The sequence below is a fragment of the Sinocyclocheilus anshuiensis genome, unplaced genomic scaffold, assembly GCF_001515605.1.
Source record: "Sinocyclocheilus anshuiensis isolate Anshui unplaced genomic scaffold, SAMN03320099.WGS_v1.1 scaffold1814, whole genome shotgun sequence".
In the NCBI taxonomy this organism is placed as follows: domain Eukaryota; kingdom Metazoa; phylum Chordata; class Actinopteri; order Cypriniformes; family Cyprinidae; genus Sinocyclocheilus; species Sinocyclocheilus anshuiensis.
Genome location: NW_015546028.1, coordinates 238,531 through 255,268, shown reverse-complemented (window position 1 = coordinate 255,268; position 16,738 = coordinate 238,531). Strand labels below are relative to the sequence as shown.

At 37.7% G+C, this 16,738-nt stretch overlaps 1 protein-coding gene across 1 annotated transcript in view; it reads right to left on the bottom strand.

Moving 5' to 3' along the window:
- Positions 1-11,083, bottom strand: part of LOC107698696 (protein APCDD1-like) — a 14,382-nt gene extending 3,299 nt beyond the window's left edge. Inside the window, exons 1-4 of the mRNA XM_016499788.1 lie at positions 11,071-11,083; positions 10,081-10,225; positions 8,311-8,695; positions 784-1,099 (exon numbers count right to left, since the gene is read on the bottom strand). Of these exons, the coding sequence (XP_016355274.1) occupies positions 784-1,099; positions 8,311-8,695; positions 10,081-10,225; positions 11,071-11,083 (859 nt within the window). The remainder of the gene's footprint in view (positions 1-783; positions 1,100-8,310; positions 8,696-10,080; positions 10,226-11,070) is intronic.
- Between the last annotated feature and the right edge of the window lie 5,655 nt (positions 11,084-16,738).

Below are 16,738 nucleotides of genomic sequence, written 5' to 3'. Positions count from 1 at the left end.
AAAAAAAAAAAGTAAAGCCTTATGTCTAAATAAGTTATGTTCCAAATTTGAAGTTGATATGAAAAAAATGTATGTTTCTGTGAGATTTTATTTAAGCCACAAACAGCCACCAGGTGCCATCAAAACTCTATTGAATTTTTTTAATGCATTTTCTGTCACAAGTGTCTAGATTTCTCTGTCAATATTACAAAATACAATTCGCTTTGGATAAAAGCGTCTGCTAAATGCATACATTATACATTATTATTACATTATAATATGACACTTGACACCGCCCACTAAGGGGGAGGAGACAGCCAAAACATTGTAAAGTACCATTTCCATGGTAACGCAATGTCCGATTTCAAAATGGTTTTCACAAAAATATTTGATAGAAAAAAAGGACAATAAAATAAAAGAGACGGTGACAGTTAAGGGGTTAAGTAAAGATCATGTTCCATGAAGATATTTTGTAAATGTCCTACCGTAAATATATCAAAACTTAATTATTGATTAGTAATATGCATTGCTAAGAACTTCATTTGGACAACTTTAAAGATGATTTTCTCAATATTTCGATTTTTTTGCACCCTCAGATTCCAGATTTTCAAATAGTTGTATCTCAGCCAAATATTGTCCTATCCTAACAAACCATACATCAATGGAAAGATTATTTATTCAGCTTTCAGATGATGCATAAATCTCAATTTCACAAAATTGACCCTTATGACTGGTTTAGTGCTCCAGGGTCACACATGTCAGTATGTGAGTGATGTGTTAATGCTGGTGATATCGGTGACTGACCGGTGAAGGTGAACTGGACGGCGCCCCCGATGGCTGCAGATGGAGCTCCGCGGCTGTAGCGTCCGCTGGCTGAGATGCTGAAGGTGGGGTGACGGCAGACCGGGTCAGAGAAGTGCTCGTACTGTCCGGTCCAGGTCTGGCTGTCCTCGTGGAAGGTCAGCTGTCGGGTGAGGAAGAGGACTCCCGGACGCACCTCACACCGCGTGCTCACCCAGTCTCCCTGCAGACGCACCGGACGCTCGGGCCGAGCTGACAGCACCGGAGGATGATGAAGATCCGCCGAAGACACGATCCGACAGACTCCACAGCGCTCGGCCTGAAAAACATCATCTGAAACTCACTCTTCATCTTCCTCGGGCCTGTACCGTGATGCTAGTTAAACTAATTCAGAGTTACAGGATTAGTCTCCAGTTGACAAAACCAAACCACTCCAATCTGGCTTTGTTGGTACTAGCCATATCAAATGTTCATGTTGCGATTAATTGCTATTGCTTTTATCACGGTGTACGGTATTATCGCGGTATTCGTTGCAAAAAAGAGTTGTCATATACCAGGTTTTTCATATAACAGAGAACTGAACATTTAAATGCAATAAAGCAATACACAAAAAATGTACACAGATTTCACACAGATTAAAGTGCATAAGAATTATAAAGACCAATAGGTAACACTTTACAATAAGATCTCATTAGGTAACCTTAGTTAATGCATTAACATTAACAATAGCTACATTTGCTACACAAGTTATTAATCTTTGTTACAAAATACAACTGATAGTTCATGTTAGCTCAGGTCCATTAAATAATGCAGTTACAACTTTTGGTTTTAACAACGTGCTATTACATTTTGAAATTACAAAAGATTAATGAATGTTTAGAAGAATTTTTAATTGGCAGTTCGTTAACTAATGAATTAACTAATGGAGCCCTAATGTAAGGTGTGACCGAACGATAAAGAATCAAAATATTTTCAAACAATATCTAGGGCATGTTGTAGTCCGATTAAAATGTAACAAAGTTTGAAAATAAATAGCTTATTGAGGGCCAGTTTTACTAAACAGGGCAAATTAGTGCAAGAGCAATTCCAACGCAGATGGGTGTGGACGTTTCTGCGGGTGATTTACTAACAACGCACAAATTAAAGAACACAGACGCAACATCTCATTTACATATCGGCCAACGCCATATACCAAGCGCAGCGCAAGTTAGCATAGTCGCGAATAAAGAATAAAGAAGCCACAGTACAATGAAAAAAGAACCAGAGGCCAAAATATGAAGGTTTGCTAGAGGTTTTGATAGCTTGAAGTTTCCAAGTCGTCTTTTATTTCCTAAAGCAAATTAAAAATAACATGGCTTGGCAAACGATAATGTGTTCTTCTGGCATTCCAAATAAATTAATACGTGTGGAAAAAATCCTCTCCCTTCTACCACGTGCTCTTAGCAACAATAATTGCAGCCATTTCAAGCGCAAAATAGTTTGACCTGCTTTTTTTGGGCGTTAAATAATGGCGCAAATGCCTGGAATTTGTCGAGCGCAAATGTTAGTAAATCGCGTTGCGTGATTCATTTTAATACTCTCCTCCCATAAATTTTGCGTCTGAAATGCATATTCAATAAGGTCAGGCGCAAAAATAACTGTGTCCATGCCGTTACAGCGCTAATTCCTCACTGCGCGTCTTTAGTAAAACCTGACAGTAATATTTTAACGCCAAAAGACGGTTTGCGCTGGCGCAAGCTGTTAGTAAAACTGGCCCTATGTCTAAATATTGAAGTATTTGGCGCTGTGATGAACACCATAGCGAACACACAAATCTGAACGGCTGCATTTCTGCTGTTCCATCAGCGCCATCTGCTGTCAGAGAAAAGTACTGATGGGAAAAGCATTCTTAAAATGCATTCAAAAAATCTGAATAATGTGTAATAGGCTAAATAATTATTCACGGTATTTTTAAGTGCCCACGATAACTATCGTGAAATATCGCATTACCGAATGTCTAGTTGGTACCGTGATGCTGAACATCAACTTTCTTTGTCAACTCTGCCTTTGACTCGAACATGCTAGGTCACATGTAGTCATTTTTAAAGAGTTATCTATTGATTCTACAGCTGATTTATATTACATATGATCTGTTTATTATATATATACTGTTTCAATTAGAAACACATCTTGCAGAAGTTTTTCTTTTTATTTGTATAATTTGTTTGTCATATATTTGTATATATTCTGTCATTTATTTGTATATTATGGAAACCTGCTTCCATCACAGGTAAGGTGATGCAATTTAATAAAAAAAAAAACATATCGCAATTTTGACTTCATATCGCAATTTTGACAATATTTTGCAATTCTGACTTTACATCATAATTTTGACTTATTGCAAATTTTTACTTTTGACTTTATATCTTGCAATTTTGACTATATCACGTAATTTTGACTATATTTTTCAATTCTGACTTTACATCACAATTTTGACTTTATATTGCAAATCTGACTTTATATTACCATTTTGACAATTCTGAGAAGAAAAATCAAAATTTTGAAAAGAAAAAAGGTCTGAATTGTGAGATATAAAATTAGATTTGCAACAAAAAAGTCGGAACTGTGATATAAAAAGTTGCAATTAATAATTTTAATAAAGAATTTTTTATTTTTTGCCTTAGTATATATTTTTGGTTTACCAGAGGGAATAAAAACCAAAGAACAAAGGGGTATGAGACAGACTATTACAAAACCAAATATCCATGAGGAATGATACAAATATCTGAAAACACTGAATCCTGATTGAAAAACTTTGACGCCGAAGCGGTTGGTGTCTTTACTGCTGCTGTGAAGCAAACAGTGTTGTAAGAAGCGCTATATAAATAATCTTGACCTGACATATTAAACTGGTTAATCATACAGAGGTTATCGATGAGCATCAGCACAGAGAAGCTGATTCTGCTTCACACAGACGTCCGTGCCATGCAGCCGGAAGGATCCAGATTATTCAGCACATCTGAATCTGATTTAGCTTTGGAGCAAACACAAACAAAACCCTTCCAATACAAGCAAGAACTAAACCAGCAGAGCAGGTCACCAGTAACCGATGGGTTCATAGACTCATCTGTAGAGTATATTAACCTCACACACATCAGAGCCAATCTGATAAAGACTGACGTATGCCATTTCTACATCTGTAGCTCACCCCACTGCTAAAGAATGATCCATTTTGGCTTTGCAATGCATTTTTATGTATTTGATGTAAATATATTTTTACATTCACATTTATGCATTTGGTAGACGCTTTTAACCAGAGTGACTTACACTGCATTTAAGCTATGCGTGTTATCAGTTCATAAACCCATGGTGCATGTTCTACTGCTTTACAATTACTTTGTTCTTTTTTACAAAACAAATGTGCAATAAAGTAACGTTATACATTCTTAAACACACTTGTGCTGGAAACAATGTGATATAATGCACTGATTGGTTTGTAGTCAACACATTCTTGATGATGCATCCACATTGTTTTGTTTTACTTTATGGCCTGGTTTCACAGACAGGGCTTAGACTAAGCCAGGATTCGGCCATAGTTCAATTAGGACATTTAAGTATTTTTTATTAACGAGCCTTAGAAAAAAACATTACTGGTGTGCATCTTGAGACAAAATAAAGGCACTGATATATTTTAAGATCAATCAGTGCCAGTTTCTTTCAGCTGAAACAGCCCAGACTTACATTTTAGTCTGGGACTAAGCTTAAGCCTTGTCTGTGAAACCGGGGAAAGTGTTTTTGTGTTAAGTGTTTTTAACTTAAAATGTTAACATTTTAAGTTTAGTCAACCTGAAATATGAAGAATTTTTGAGTTCTCTCAAAAAATTCAATCCAGGAAAGTTAAATTTTTTTTTACAGTGTATCATAAGCCATTTTTCTTGTTATAAACTTGGGAAGCGTCAGTCGAAAAAGTGTCAAAAACTAGAGACTGATTTCAACAAAAAGTAATTTATGATAACATTATGTTGGTGACAAACCAGGAGAATTTGTAGAAAATAATAGAAAGTTAAACCAGGATTATTATAGTTAACTATATAAAACTAAAACCATAAAAAACATTTTAGCAAAATAATAAAATAGAAATATAAAATGGAAAAAACATTTTATTTCAGCTAGTTTCCAAGGCATTTTTGTTTAGTTTAACTTCTCAAATAAAACTAAATAAAATAAAACAAATAAATAAAAAAATGTGAATAAAAATGACAAATTTACTAAAACTTTAACTCAAATTAAAGTGAAAACATTAAATCTAAAATTTAAATCTAATTTAAAATATCAACAGAAACTAACTCAAATTAAAGTGAAAACATAAAATCTAAAAATAAAATCTATTTTAAAATATCAACAATGATTTATCAACGATACAAAAGTAACGCTACGCTAATCGTTCAAGTTTGCAAGGCATAAAGTTGCGTGTCCAGATCAATCCGGCAGCGCAGCACAGAAAGCCTTTAGAGAAGTTAAAGAGTGGAGAGCAGCTGACACAGTTCTGAATCATAATTCTGTCATCGCCACTTCAGAGCCCGGCGTCCCTCGATTACAGAGCGGCTCTGATTTAATCTCAACCAATCAGAGAGCTCCTCTACACGAGTCGCCCGGCCATCAATAATTCAGGCCGAACTAGAATGCATTAACATTGCATTACATGTTTCCCGGGCTCTTTGCACACATGAAAGAAATGAATCCATCAGAAAAAGCTCATCTCGGATCCACAGCGCTGGCCTTCACAAACACGGTTTCTACATTACCTTTGAAGCAGACACGGCTCAAATCACACTCTTTAACCCTTACACTGCCACTCCCAGCTTTCAACACAGACGTCAAAGTGCACTGTCCAAACTTAAACGGTTATAATAATTCATGAACGAAAACATTTTGCGATGTTATTTTGATGTGCCATTTCCATGCAATGCAATGTTTGTGACAAAGGTCAGAACTCCTGTTACGATGTAGATTTTTGAGGTGCTCTCTTGTCATAAATGAATCTTTCCAACGATATATAGTTTGTCATTAGATTAGGATTTATTAGTAATATAGTGAAGCTGAAGGAATGGGTGACAGGTAAAGGTTAAGAAACGCATGGGTCTGGTCTCAGAGAGAGCTCTGGATGAATGCATGACAGCCGGCGGCTCGCATTAATTAATCACAGACGATGTCACTTCCCAAATTAAGTACAATGTTATGTATTATACAGACTTGTACTTCAGCGAACATGGCACTTCATGAATTAATCATTCTTCTGTCGAAAGCTTCATGTATTTTTCAGCTTCGCCAGGTTTTATTGTAACGCGTCTGTCGTCGTGTGTTTCTGCGTTCGGCTCCTTTGCTTTTTAGACACGTGTGTGAACTGGAAACAACACAGACGATGCACGGGAACCATGCTGCGATCTAACGAACAACATCATGATGCTCTTAAACACATACAGTATGTGATGATGAAGTTTAGCTCATAATTCACATGAACTCAAATGCATATACAGGTGCAAATTATCTGTGTCCCTGGAGCACAAAAGCAGTCTTAAGTAGCACAAGGTACATTTCTCTTTTATGCCAAAAATCATTAGGATATTAAGTAAAGATCATGTTCCATGAAGATATTTAGTAAGTTTCCTACCGTAAATATATCAAAACTTAATTTTTGATTAGTAATATGCATTGCTAAGAACTTCATTTGGACAACTTTAAAGATGATTTCCTCAATATTTAGATTTTTTTGCACCCTCAGATTCCAGATTTTCAAATATTGTCCTAATATTGTTAGAAATATTATCCTAACAAACCATACATCAATGGAAAGCTTATTCGCAAGCAAGTTCGAAACATTGACCCTTATGACTGGTTTTGTGGCTCAGGGTCACATATTTGTTTACTAAACTAATTCAGTTCTTTCAGGAGCTTCAGATCAGAGCTTCTCAAAGGCCCCCGGTTTGGGGTTCAATCTAGGATATTAAAATAAGTAGCTAAAATAATTATATTTGAAATGAAAATGATTAAGTTTTAGGATTCCAGGAGTTTTAGGAGCTGACTGCTCCTCAGGGTTTTTACTCTTTTTAATTAGTGAATTTACTAATCATTTAAAGTCATCTTGAACCCCTGCGTGCTTTAGTTTCAGAGCTTTTTAATTCATTCATTCAAGTGTGTCCAAACTTTCAACTTTGACCATCCAACACGTATTTTTATAAATAATAATAATAGTTTTCAATCATCACCTAATTAAAATAAAACATTTTCAGTTGTTTATCTTGATTTTTAGTTGTTTTAGTGAATTTTAATGCTTGTATTGTCTTATTTTAAATCATTTCTTGAAAGAATAATGAATTCAAATAAAGCATGCAGATTTGAGTTGTTTTACCAAGTTTAAATACATCTTTTGTCTCATTTTAAATAATTTGATGACATATTTCTTTGTGAAATGGGATGTTGATTGAAACGGCGATTGATCAAACTAAGCAAGTTATTTACATGCATTAGAAAGTAAATGATTTCAAGTTGACTTCACAGTTTTATTCAACTGCTTACACACAAAATCTTTACTTGTTTCCGATCTTGCTTTCGTGTTTGCCATGAATCTCTCAGCCAATAACTTTCAATCTTGTACAGAAATGTACACAGGAGCTCATGAAAGAAGAGCTTTAGGTTTTGAATAACTGTGTTTATTATACAGTCAAACCAAAATGTATTCAGACACTTCAGCATTTCTCACATTATCTCACAGTTTATTGGCTGTAGTTTAGAAAACGGTACTAAAATATGAGAAGAGTTCGGAGTTAAACTGAGTCAGAACAAACTCATCTTGATAATGTCAGATAACTTTGATAGAAAAGTATGTAATGAATTCTGTTGAATAGCTGTCAGCTGTTACATTTAAGAACACAATTAGATAAAACCAATTTAGCTCAACTAATTACCAAGCAGTGCTTCATTTAGTTCAGTCTGTGGAGTAAAAAGATCACATTAGCAATTAAAGAAAAACACTTCAGCAAAACATGCTCAGCTCAAAGTGTCTGAATCATGTTTGATCCGTTAGTCCACCGTATGAAGAGTTTTTGGGTATAATATCACACTTCACTTTATTTTGCTCTCCTCACTTACATAAATGAACTACAGTGTCCTGCACCCACTAGTAAAAAATATCAAAAATTAATCTGGTGTCTGAATCATTTTTGGTTTGACTGTATATCCAAAAATATAATATTATGGCAAAGGTGTTTGCAACGCAAGACAAATGTTTGCTTTTGAGATGTGTTTGTGATATTTTGAATGCAGTGCTTCGTTTTGCAAGAGATGTGATGCATTTTGCATTTTGTGTGCAGTTCTTGGATTTGTGTGTGAATGTTTTAAAAAAAGAAGCAAAGTTTGAAAATGTGTGTAAGCACTAGAGAGCGCATTGCACTATATTCTATTCTGAGTGCTCCTCACTCTGGGTTAATATTAATGCCCCGCGCCGGGCCGGAGCGCATGCATATGCAGCAGCGCAGACGTCTGCGTCCTGACCTTGGCGCTCCGCAGGGGGCTCTGGTATCCCGCGGGCTGAGCGTGCTCCGTGTGAACGTCTCCCAGGAACAGCTCCTCGGCCCGGAGCTCCAGGCGCATCAGCGTCAGCTCCTGCATGCTGCGGTCCGGAGCCGGTGTGTCCGGCGGGTCGCAGGCCGTCTGCAGGCACCGCAGCTGGACGCGGCTCACATGCACCTCGCTCGCCGTTCCTCCACGCACCAGCCACGAGGCCCGCAGCGGCCGCACGCTGCCCCGGATCAGCAGGCTGTAGCTGGGCTTGCTGCAGTCAGGGTCCTGGTAGTAGAACTGCAGCGCCTGGAAGCTGCCGTCGGGGAAGAAGCGGTAGGAGCGGGTGAGGAACTCCGGACCGGGTCGCACCTCGCAGCTGCAGTCACAAGAAGAACGCTTTATACAGCAGGGCGTCAAACTCAGTTCCTGGAGGGCCCAAGCACTTCAGAGTTTAGTTCCAACCCTGCTCCAGCACACAGACCGTGTAGTTTGCAAATAAACCTAAATTACATGATTAGCTGGATCAGGTGTGTTTAATTAGGTTTGGAGCTAAACTCTGCGGGGCTGACACCCCTGCTTTATAGTTAGTTCACCCAACAATTAAAATAAACTCTTGTTTTACTCACCCTCAAGGCATGCTAGATGTATATGACTGTCTACTTTCAGACGAATCCAATCGGAGTTATATAAAAAATTTTCCTTGCTCTTCCAAGTGTTTGAATGGCAGTGAATGGGTGTTTTCGTTCAACAGTCCAAAAGAAGTCAAATAAAGCATGTGCATCCATAATAAAACATGCCTCACACGGCTCCGGGGGTTGGATAAAAGCCTCCTGAAGCGAATCCATGCGTTTTTGTAGAAACAATATCTATATTTAAAACTATATTGTTAACAGGAGCAAAGGAAGCTAAGTTTCCTTACTTTAGCAAAGGAAAACCAGTCTCCCCTTGGCTTGTATCGAAATCCTCCGACATTTTTCTTTACAAATCCTCGTTTTGTTCTTCTAATTCGTGACGGGTGTTGTGTTTTGTTCTCTCCTCTGCGCTTCCGCGTTCTTCACGAATCACCAGATCTTACGCTACACATACGTCCTCCGTCATCCGCCGGAACGGCTTCAGTGTACAACAGTCAGCAGAAGTGAGAGAAAGGTGCTTATAATGTTTTAAATATGGATATTTTTCTTACAAAAACGCATGGATTCGCTACAGGAGGCTTTTATCCACCCCCGGAGCCGTGTGAGGCATGTTTTATTATGGATGCACACGCTTTATTGGACTTATTTTGGACTGTTGAACGAAAACACCCATTCACTGCCATTATAAAGCTTGGAAGAGCAAGGATAATTATTAATATAACTCCGATTGGATTTGTCTGAAAGAAGAAAGTCATACACATCTAGGATGCCTTGAGCGTGAGTAAATCATGGACTAATTTTAATTTTTGGGTGAACTAACCCTTTAAAGGCACAATATGTAAGTTTTCGCCGCTAGAGGTTGCATTTTCCAAACAATAACAAAGGTGACGCTTCATGATGCTATGAAAGAGGATGTTCACGTATTTTTTACCTGTTCCTTCCACGGTTATTCAAACAGCGAATATACAGAGAAAGCGAGCAAAGAACATTTACGTTGTCAAAGAACATTATGACTGACTTCAGTTTAAGCACTCTCAAAAAACTCCCCTTATAATCAGTAAAGCTGTCTATACACGGTTTGACTGAATGAATCTACTCATTGATTAGGATGAATTTGAGTTTGAGTCACCTGTTGGACACCCAGTGTCCGGTGATGTTGGGCGGTGTGTGAACGGTCACCTGCTGTCCATGAAGCTGTTTGAGTCTGGAGTGACACCTGTTCCTCTGGTCCAGAAGAACCGGATCAGAACCGAGCACCAGCACACACACGCTCACTGTGAACAAACACACACAACACTCTCTCACACACACACTCTCACACACACACTCTCACTCACACACACTCTCTCTCTCACACACGCACACACTCTCTCTCTCACACACGCACACACACACACACACCATAATCATCAGAGACGGTCAGTGCATGACTGAGAATTGCCTGATCAACATCTTCATTCAAACCGAATCTTCAAATCTCACACATTTGATTCAGTCAGTGGCAAATGATTCCTTTACGCCCCCCTACAGACTCGCAAACACACCTTTCTACCGGAATATTAATATTCAAGGCATAACAACCACATAGTTACTCACCTGAAGAAAACAGAATGACGAGAGAATAGAAAGACAGCATTTTCACAACAAATCCTCTCACAAAAAAAACAGAGAAAGTTTCGCGTAACCGACGATTCTCGTGAAGATGTTAAACGCGTTAAAGTTTCACACCCGCTCTGTAAAGAATAAATGTGATTTTCCTCGTCGTTACATCCTCAGAATCAGCCTTTAGACTCCAGAAAGAGCGTAAATGCAGAGGAAGCAGTGCGAGCGTCATAGCGAGAGCGACACCTTTCATTTCTGACTTCAGTCTGAGGAGAACCTCCGCTTCTAGCGAAGCCTGACTCGCGAACGAGCCGTTCGTTTGAACCGATTCTTTTAATGACTCGGTCAAAACGAAAATCAATCCACTGAGCGGAATCACTTTGTTAGAAGCAAAACTGTGAGATGGGAACAATATTGTGGACTATAATTGGAATAATTCATATTACTGTTATTAATAAATAATATTATTAACTAGGAAAAGTATTGCTAATTTTGTTTTAACAATAACATCCCTTACGATAATTAACCATGTTTTTATCGTAGTAAAATCAATGTTTGTTTTTGGCGTATTGATTACCATTTGCATAACCAAAGTTTTACTACAAATACCATGGTTAAACTATGGTTAGTGTAGCAAAACCATGGTTAATTTGTGGTTACCATGGTTTAACTATAGTAAGCATGGTTTTTTGGTTTTATTTGTAGTAAAACCATGGTTATTTTTCGAACACGATATTTAAAATAATCTATATAACCTAATTAAAAACGTAGTTACAAGCTGCAATATGACTACAGAGTATTTTAAAAGACACATTTGAGTGATAAATCAAAGGGTTCAGTGACGATCCACTCTATGAACACGTTCATCTAAAAAGAATCGTCCAAATGAACCGATTCGCTCAAATGAATCGCGCTTCTCCCCCGCGGAGCGCAGTCGTGGGCGCGCTCTCTGATGGATCGGACCGCAGCAGGACTCGGATTCAATTACCATGATCTTATGAGTCACTGTGTGTGTGTGTGTGTGTGTGTGTGAGAGAGAGAGTGTGTGTGTGTGTGTGTGTGTGAGAGAGTGAGTGAGTGAGTGTGTGTGTGTGTGTGTGTGTGCGCGTGTCGTGATCAGCGCAGGTACATAAGAGCAGGTGTGTGTGTCTGTGATGATAAGTTTCACATCATGACATGTACAGTGCAGGAGTTTGACTCTGGCAGCAGAAGCAGAAATTAAGACGTGATTCTGTTCTGACTGTAAGCTGTTTCAGATCGTATGAATTTTTTACTCTTCTCTTGTATTTCATTTTAATGACATGCGACTTTTGAAACAATTAGGCGACTCGCATGAAAGCAGTTTATCACACAGCCAGTCATTAATTCACTAATGAATATCATGCACTTTCTATCTTATGATATGATCGAACTGTACTATGCAATACCATGTTTTTGCACATGGCATCATGGTAATACTGTGCTATTCTCGTATTAGTGCAACTGGAGAATGTTTTGCTATAACGTTGCCATTAAATTGTGAAAATGTTATTTCTTAATGTTTACTGAGCATTCAAAACATCCTATTTAAATTCTTTTCATTTCATGCATTAAGGGAACATTTAATTGTATCACATTTATCACACATTATGGGAACATTAAATGTTCTCTGGACGTTCTGAAACAAACAAAAAAAAAACATTCCATAAACGACATATAAATGTTTTTGTGCTAATGTTTTGAAAACATTATAAAGACCAGATAATAACTTTGAGAGAACCTTGTCGGAACGTTCCGTTAGCTGGGTAAATATTAAAATACATAGATATAGAAAACATATCAACAAAACAGATCAGATTTTTGGAGTATGTTTTACAAGAAAATACTATTTCAGTCTTTCTACTTTGAAACTTCATGTTAAAGTTGCTGTTTCTTTGTTATTAATTGCAAAATGTTCTAGTAATTTCTGAGTGAAAATTGTTTCTACACCGTTTTTCTTTCAGTGTAGCAAAATATCACTTACAAAAAAAGTACTAAATTTGACCATGGTATTTGGAGACAGGAGTACCACGGTACAGTAAAAATCTAAGTACAATACGGTATTAAAAAAAACGTTTTGAAGTTGTAAATACAGGTATTATTGTATTGGTGGCACCTTTAAGAACATACTATTTTTTTTAGTGCCGTCAAACGATTAATCGCGATTAATCGCATCCAAAATAAAAGTTTTTGTTTACATAATATATGAGTGTATTGTGTATATTTATTATGTATATATAAATACACACACATGCATGTATATATTTAAGAAAAATGTAATGTTTATATATTAAATATAAATTATATGAATATAAACATATGCATGTAAATATTTTCAAAATATATACTGCGTGTGTATTTATATATACATAATAAATATAAACAGTAAACATTATGTAAACAAAAACTTATTTTGGATCACGATTAATTGTTTGACAGCACTAGTATTTTGAAAATCATCTTTAATTCAATGTGTTGCCATTTATGTGCAATTTTTTATTTTACATCATTTGTTAAACCTACTAGCAATTTCTGAGAGGAAATTGTTTCAGTGGCATCTCTTTTCAATGCAAGGTCAAAACAAAACGACTTGAATCTTACTATAGTTGCCTTCAGACTGAGAGCTGGTTACTGTAACCGTGCTTTAAACGCGGATGTTAAGGAACGCTGTAATGGCCTGCCAGAGTGTTCAGTTACTGCTCATCTTTAATTCATGCGCCTGTTCTTCACAGATCTCCATGAGGAGGGCGATTTGTTTTGCTGAAGCGGATCTGTGACGCGTGGCTCAGCTGTGGCTTATTTGGTTATTTGTCATTTAGCAGATCTTTTCTCATAAGGCTCCTCGAGCCTGAGATCAGTCTGAGATTATCAGACGCTCGTCTCTCGTTGGATAAGACCACAATATACGTGTTAAGATGAGAGGAAAACAGCAAACACTTCACTCGTCTGCAGGAGCAACACACGGGTCAGGAACAGAGCTGAGGCCTTAAACAGCACTCGGGAAAATAGAAGCCAACCTGTACACCAGATTTAAGCTTGCATGTGATTTTGCTGAGAATCATATTTGATGCATCAGGCTTTATGGCTCATATGGAGCTCGATTTTATTCAGAGACTTGCATTTGCTGCAGATGCTGATATTTCTGTGATTAAACTCTGCTGCTTGTAATGTAAATCAGTGAGATCTTTCTAACAGTATAGAGCAGATACTGAGATAAAATGATCTAAATATCAGTCATCACTCTATATCTCCAGTAATCTGTCTCAGTGAGATGAGATTGAAATGCTCCAAACATATAATGCAGTGATTGAGAGCTGAAGAAATAAAGGCTCCTCAGAAGATGTGAGATGTTCTGGAGGCTTGTGAAGATCATTCCTCCGCTGAGGAACAGTGAAAGTAAAGCTTCTGGAAACAAACGCTCCTCAAAAGATCCTGAGGATCAGATTTGAGACTCTAAAACATGATTGATGGAGAATCAAGTAAAGCTGAGCTGCTTCAGTCCAGTAAGTGTTCATCTGGAGATATTACTGCAGTTATTCTGACCTTTACTTGATCAAAATCAGTCAAGATTTGACACGAGAAGCTCCAGCTGAAGCTGGACGCTTGTACAATTACACTAAAAGAGCTTTTACTGGATAAAACACTCTAAACTATCAACCAGAGACCGGTTTAACAGCAGAGTTTGATGATTTAAAGGCCTTATGATATGATACAGAGGGATTTAAACATGTTTTCTGCTTGTAGTTTTATAGGCTGAATTTCCAGCTCATGCTTCACTCCACAAATCAATACAAAATGAATAAATGAATGAGCTTTGATGGTGAAACACGAGCTGGCCTAGAGGCCCAGGCCCAGAGTTTCGCTTCTGACAGCATTTCATCCCTCCGTAAGGAGCAGAAACAGCTCGGTGCCGTTCAATATTCAGTGGCAGACTGCCACGACACTCTCACGCTCGCAGAGAAACTCACTTTCATAAGGCAGAATCAAACGAGCGCACACTTTCGTCCGTCTCCAAATGACATGCTTAATTCAGTTGTGCTCTGCTCGTCTCGTTTTAAACCGATTCCCCATAAATGTAACGTCTGGAGACGGAACAAAAGGTTTTAGTTTAAGAAATGGTTGCACGCCTCCAGCTGAAGCCTCATTTGCACAGTAAGATCACTGAAGATGACAGCGGCGAACCCAAAAGAGTTCTGTTCAGATGGGTCTGGAGTCACTAATGTGGGAAAAATCCTTGTTCGGATCATCTGTGCCGCAGCGGAGAATCGAGCGCTCTAGAAACACAGAAGCAAGATGAAGAGGTCGAGGGAAAGGGAGAACTAGAAGCTGCACACGTTTCATTCGGAAGGTCAATCTGTTTTTCGTGTCTTAGTGCATCTAAAGAAACAAATTTGACGAGACTTGTCTGTCCTTGATGTGAGAAAGCCGCGTTTCCTTCAGAGGAACATCTGATTTGATTTTAGAGTAATGTTTGGAGAAAAGAAATGCCTACAGAAGCTGAATTTGGCACCTTTGGGATCTTGGAATGAAAGCCCTCAGTTATCAGCCTGGAAATGTGTTTTCGGTCTAAAACTCTTGCAGCAACACAATAGGAGATGCATTTTTGGCTTCCTATAAAAAACCTCTCAGCGACCCGTTCTTAAAAGAACCGCGACGAACATTAAGGAAAAGTTCAGACAAAAATGAGAATATGCCAAAAATGGCCATCTGAGATCAGGATGAGTTTGTTTCTTCATCAGGTTTGGAGAAATGTAGCATTGCATCAGTGTCTCAGCAATGGATGCTCTGCAGTGAATGGGTGCCGTCAGAATGAGAGTCCAAACAGCTGATAAAAACATCACAATAATCCACAGCACTCCAGTCCATCAGTTAACATCTGGAGAAGACAAAAGCTGAAACTAATCCAGCATTAAGACGTTTTTAACTAAAACACGAGTCTATAATCCATAATAACGCTCCCTCCAGTGAAAAAGTGAAATCTGCACAGATCAAGCAGCGTTTAAACAGCTCTAAACTAATATGTGGCTGGATTTTGATGTGAGAGACAACAGCAGATGTTTACTTGTGGATTATTGTGATGTTTTTATCAGCTGTTTGGACTCTCATTCTGACGGCACCCATTCACTGCAGAGCATCCATTGCTGAGACACTGATGCAATGCTACATTTCTCCAAACCTGATGAAGAAATAAACTCATCCTGATCTCGGATGGCCTGAGGGCGAGTGAATTTTCAGCTAATGTTCATTTGAGTGAACTATTTCTTTAATAATCCAAAGCACCTTTATTTTTAAGAGTGCGTTTCATTTAAAGCGCAGAGGAACTGTACACACTCTTGAGGGAATGAAGTCACAGACAGTATTCATCATAAGCTACAGCCGTGTTTCTTCTCTGTTCCTCTGAATAAATCAGCTCGTTTAGTTATCTGGTGTTTAACAAGGTTCTCAAAACGTTATTTATACATTGCTCATGGAACGCTTTATTCCTGAAACGTTTTTGTTTGACGTTCATCTAACGTTGTTTGAATGTTCTCTGAATGTTCTGAAACAAGTAACATTCAAAAGTAACGATCAAACCGATGGAATGTTCCCTTTACGTTCACATAACCAGAAAAAGTTAAGACGGTTTAATAATCTGGACGTTTTGAACATTCAGGAATAACATCTGCGTAACAATGTTGTTAGCCGGGAAGCTGCCAGAAACTCAGATTCTGAACAATTAAAGAAGGGGAAGCAGCTGAGCTGAATAAATAAAGTCATTTATATCATTACTCTGTGTCATGGTCAGTTAAAGCACAGCTCAAATACAGAGAAGAACTGGTCAATCTCTGGAAGACTGTGTCTGTCATTCGAGCGGAGATTCAGTGCCAAAACACAGCCATAGGATTTAATTGCCATCTTGACTAATTAACCACATCTGCAAACGACTAGAGACCGATTTCTGAAATCAAGAAAGCATCTGGACTGAAGATCATCTGAGCCAAATTCTGGGAACTTTGTATGGGAAATGGATAAAAAAAAATATATATATATATATATATATAAATAAAATGTAAAAAAAATAAATAAATAAAATAAAAATAAAAAGTAATATAAATAAATAAATACAATGTAAACAAAAATAAATACAAAATAAAAAGTATTGATTCACCAGCACAACGAAACCATCA